This window comes from Cebus imitator, unplaced genomic scaffold (assembly GCF_001604975.1).
Source record: "Cebus imitator isolate Cc_AM_T3 unplaced genomic scaffold, Cebus_imitator-1.0 Scaffold356, whole genome shotgun sequence".
Lineage (NCBI taxonomy): Eukaryota > Metazoa > Chordata > Mammalia > Primates > Cebidae > Cebus > Cebus imitator.
This window is the reverse complement of record NW_016107671.1, coordinates 2538374-2543176: the sequence shown is the minus strand read 5'-3', so window position 1 is coordinate 2543176 and position 4803 is coordinate 2538374. Positions and strand designations below refer to the sequence as shown.

Below are 4803 nucleotides of genomic sequence, written 5' to 3'. Positions count from 1 at the left end.
CATTTTGACCAGGGTGGTCTCGATCTCTTGACCTCGTGATCCACCAGCCTCGGCCTCCCAAAGTGCTGGGATTACAAGCGTGAGCCACCGCGCCCGGCCTTATCTCTCTCTTTAAAAAAAAATTTTTTTTTGAGACGGAGTCTTGCTTTTGTCACCCACACTGGAGTGCAGTGGCATGATCTCGGCTCACTGCAACCTCTGCCTCCTGGGTTCAAGCGATTCTCCTGCCTCTTGAGTATCTAGAATTATAAGCATAAGCCACCAGGCCCAGCTAATTTTTGTATTTTTAGTAGAGCGGGGTTTTACCATGTTGGCCAGGCTGGTCTCAAACTCCTGACCTCAGGTGATCCGCCCACCTCGGCCTCCCAAAGTGCTGGGATTACAGGCGTGAGCTACCGCGCCCGGCCAAAATAAATTTTTTTTCAAAATTATCCAGGTCTGGTAGCGCGTGCCTTGGTCCCAGCTGCTTGGTAGAATGAGGTGGGAGGATCACTTGAGCCGGGGAGGTCGAGGCTGCAGTGAGCTGTGATCGTGCCACTGCATTCCAGCCTGGGCAACAGAGCGATCCTGTCTCAAAAAAAGAAAAAGCAAAAAAAGGAAAGAAATTTTTTTCCTCGTAATTCTTCCGCCAGTTGGCTTATGTCAGCCGAGAAACAAGAGGACAGATCTTTCACAGTCCAAGCTAATTCTGACTTTCCCAAGTATGACGAAAGAGAAGAGGCAAGGATGACTATATTTTTTAGCCTAAGCAACAAGAAGAATGAAGTAAACTACTAAGATACGACAAACTGGAAGGTTTGGGGGGAGACAAGATCGCAAGCTCAGTTTCGGATGTTATGAGTTTCAGACGGCTCAAATGCGTGGGGAGGGCGAGTGGACATCTCTTCGGCTCGCTCCGTTCGCTACCTGTAGTTAATTGTCTACTCCTGTTGTTTCCCACCCCTGCACCTTCGCATGTGCAGTGTCCACTGCCGGGTATGCTGTCTCCTCACGGTTGAACCCCACTTCCTTACACCCTCGAGCGAGACCCAAAGCCCCGCACAACAGCGCTAACGCTCGGGCCCCGCCCCTCCCAAGGCCCCGCCTCCCCCAAGCCCCGCCCCGCGCTGCGCTCACTTGTAGAAGCTCACAGGGCGGTTGTCCGCGCCCAGGCGGCCTGCAGTGTTGGAGCAGTTCGGCGCTCTGCAGTACTTGGGCATGGCTGCCCAGCTGCTCTGAGTTTTGCCAGGTCAGCGGCTGCACTTTGGTTTTCGCCGAGCGCCGCCGAACCCTGCCTCACGTGACGTTCCTGGAGTCTCGTCACGTACCCGGCAGAGCTGAGAGCGCCTGTACGCTAGGTGCCCCCTCCAGTCCCACAGCCACGCCCTCGTCACGTGGCGAATGAGCCAAAGCGAGTACTGTGCGCTTGCGCAAAGCCGGCCCGTCGCCAACCCGACTTTCATCACGTGTTGTTTGAGAGGCGTCGTCACGGCGTTTCTGAGCCTGCGCCAACCAAATCAACTTGCCCCGCCCTTTGCTTACATCCGGGCGACCGTCAGAGCGCACATAGTTCCTCTGGGTGGCGGCAAAAATCGAGGTGAGGCGGCTGTGGCCTTAGCCTCGTAAAAGTTAAAACCTGTATGTTCCAGCGAATAATGAAAACGCAGTCTGGATGAAAGACCCCACGACGCTTGATCAGGCCCATCCTGTACACTAGCTGTAGCCCCGCCCCGCCAGGCACTCGCTGCGCTTCCTCGTCCCCATTGGTCCTAGGAGCACCGCCCGGCAGCCCTGAGATTGGCCAGACCGGGCCCGTCGCGTCCAATAGGCGGCGGCGCCGGCTTTCCCGCGGTTGTTTGCTGTTCCAGTGAGTCGTGGAGGCGGCGGCGGTTAGGGGATGTAACGGTCGCCCGGCTCCGGTGCGACGATGGCGGCCGTAGGGTCCGGAGGCAATGCGCGGAACGATGCGGCGGAGAAGTTGACCTCTGTCATGGCGGGAGTTCCGGCGCGGAGGGGCCAGTCCTCCCCGCCCCCCGCCCCACCGCTCTGCCTCCGGCGGCGGACGCGATTCTCGACAGCCCCCGAGGAGACGGTGCAGAACCGGGTGAGGAGCAGCTCGCCATGCCTACCCCAGTTTTAGGTTTCCTGGGTCTCCTAGTTGCGCCCTGAGAACTGTGGCCCCGACTATCAGCCCCCCGGCCAGTTCGCTCAGGATTCTCCCTGCCGCGCCTCTTCCCCTAAGCCCCGCCTCGTCTCCTAAGCCCCGTCCCTTTAGCCACGGTCCCTCCCACTTTCCCTCTCCTCGCTGTATTGCCGGCTCCACCTTCTTGTGTTGGAGCGATTCCTGGGTTCCTCCCTGGTTTCCACCCCTAGGAATGCATTTTGCTTTTGCAAATCACAGCCTAGTCCTGCTATACTTTAACCCCCGTTTGATCGCCTTTAGACGTCACGATCATAGCGCTCTCCAGCCTCACTGCCCTGGCCCCAGCTGGGTCATGAAGGTCGCTTCCTGGGTTCAGTCCAGAGTATTACCCGCCCCAACTCTTCCTCTCGTCTATCCCTCCTTTTCTCACCCTCTGCGGACTCTATCCCTTTTCCTCACCAAGGTGGGATTCTTAATTCATATTGCCACCCAAAACTATGAAAAAGACGTGAAAAGTTGCTTGTAAAGTCTCTGCAGTGCTGTCTAGGGAGGAGGGCATACAGAACAGTTTCCTACATCCTGAAATAGAAACATAGAAGGAAATGATTTCACAGTAGGTAGAAGGAATTCCAACAGCACAGCAGCACTTTTTTAAAAAATTGTTTTCCAGCTCTCTAGGCACAAAATCTGTTTTTATAAAATGGAAATGATAAGAACCATACCACTGGCCGGTTACGGTGGCTCATGCCTGTAATCCCAGCACTTTGGGAGGCCGAGGTGGGCTGTTCACCTGAGATCAGGAGTTCAAGACCAGCTTGGGCAACATGGTGAAACCTCGTCTCTACAAAAAGTACAAAAATTAGCCAGGTGTGCTGGCGCGCATCTGTAATTCCAGCTACTCAGGAGGCTGGGGCGGGGGATATCATTTGAACCCAGGAGGCGGAGGTTGCAGTGAGCCAGGTCATGCCATTGCACTCCACCCTGGGCCACAGAGTAAGACTGTTTCCAAAAAAAAAAAAAAAAAAAGAACGCACCATACCATCACGTTGGAGGGAAAGAAATTTTAACTGTGATCCCTTCTTGGCACAGAGTCCAGATTTTAGGGTGGATACCTGGTAGCTGCTGGTGGAGCTTGCTCCTGCCCCATGGCTTTCTCCTGCACTGTGATTATACCGCCCACTCCCGGCTACAGAGTGTACAGGCTGTACCTCCCATGTCCTCCCTGTCACCAAGGTTCAGTCATACTGGCCTGCTTTCAGTTTTCCTGAGGCTCTAGGTTCTCTTTGGCCTCCTAGCCTTTGTGATTGGTGAGTCCTCAGCCTGGGCTTTTTGCTGTAATCTACCTGGCTGGCTCCTTCCCATCCCTCGGATCTCAGCCTGAAAGTCGCTATCTTGAAAGGCTTTCTTGAACCCCATTCTTAAGGAGACACTCACCTTCATCTCTCACCAAGCACCCTATACTTCATAGCCTTTATCTTGTACGTTCCTGAAAGTGCCTTATGAGCTCTTAAACTATGTATGATAATAACAATAGCAAATTCAGAGAGGTGGCATAGCAAGGTGGCTAAGAGCACAGACTGTTGATGGTATGGCTGGACACAGGCAGCCTGAGCTTAAACTTAGTCCTATTCTTCCTGTCAGGTTATAAACTTTTCTTTTTCTTTCTTTCTTTTTTTTTTTTGAGACAGGATCTTACTTTGTCATGCAGGCTGTAGTGCAGTGGAGTGATCTCAGCTCAGTGCAGTCTCAGCCTTCCTGGGCTCAAGTGATCCTCCCACCTCAAGCCTCCCCGAGTAGCTGGAACTACAGGCGCATGGCACCATACCTGACTAATTTTGTGTGTGTTTTTTTTTGTAGAGACAGGGTCTCGCCATGTTGGCCAGGCTGGTCTTGAACTCCTGAGCTCAAGCGATCTGCCTGCCTCGACCTCCCAAAGTGCTAGGATTACAGGCGTGAGAGCCACTGTGTCCTGCTGAGTTACGCAGTTACCTGTGCCTCAGTTTTCTTATCTGTAAAATGAGAATAATAATATAGAAATCTCTCATAGGGTATTTGTGAGGATTAAATGAGGTCACATCCTAGGCACTTAGAACAACACTGGCACATGGCAAGTACCCTATTAGTGTTAGCTAATACTGATTTATTAGTGTGTATATGGGGTATTATTACTGTGTATTTGGGGTAATATTTATTTTTCTTGTTTGACAGCACAGAGTTGATTGGTCTTGCAAAGATCTAGTCTAAAAGTAACCATTCATACTAATGCTTGGTAATGCTAATCAACAGATAAAATAACATGAGTGCCATTGCTCAGTTGTTTATATTGGAATCCTGACACTGCCCTTTCCTGGATGGGTAACCCCTCTTGGCCTCTGTTTCCTCATCTATTTTGTTTAGTTTGTTTTTTTTTTTTGAGATAGAGTCTCACTCTGTTGCCCAGGCTGGAGTATAATGATGCGATCTTGGCTCACTGCAACCTCCATCTCCTGGGTTCAAGCGATTCTCCTGCCTTAGCCTCCTGAGCAGCTAGGATTACAGCCATGCACCACCACACCTGGCTAATTTTTTGCGTTTTTAGTAGAGACAGGATTTCACCATGTTGGTCAGGCCAGTCTTGAACTCCTGACTGAGCCATCACACCCAATCTTCTTTAAATTTTTTTTTTTTTTTTTTTTTTTTTT

At 51.7% G+C, this 4803-nt stretch overlaps 2 protein-coding genes across 3 annotated transcripts in view; one reads left to right on the top strand and one right to left on the bottom strand.

The window, feature by feature from the left end:
* THAP8 (THAP domain containing 8) overlaps positions 1-1700 on the bottom strand; it is a 14439-nt gene extending 12739 nt beyond the window's left edge. Inside the window, exon 1 of one of the 2 annotated variants that reach the window (XM_017506666.2) lies at positions 1117-1700. In XM_017506666.2, coding sequence (XP_017362155.1) covers positions 1117-1199 — 83 coding nt within the window. In that variant the 5' untranslated portion in view covers positions 1200-1700. The remainder of the gene's footprint in view (positions 1-1116) is intronic. The other variant, XM_017506668.2, reaches the window with a different exon arrangement.
* WDR62 (WD repeat domain 62) overlaps positions 1692-4803 on the top strand; it is a 48990-nt gene continuing 45878 nt past the window's right edge. The window contains exon 1 of the mRNA XM_037730699.1: positions 1692-2083. Coding sequence (XP_037586627.1) covers positions 1907-2083 — 177 coding nt within the window. The 5' untranslated portion in view covers positions 1692-1906. The remainder of the gene's footprint in view (positions 2084-4803) is intronic.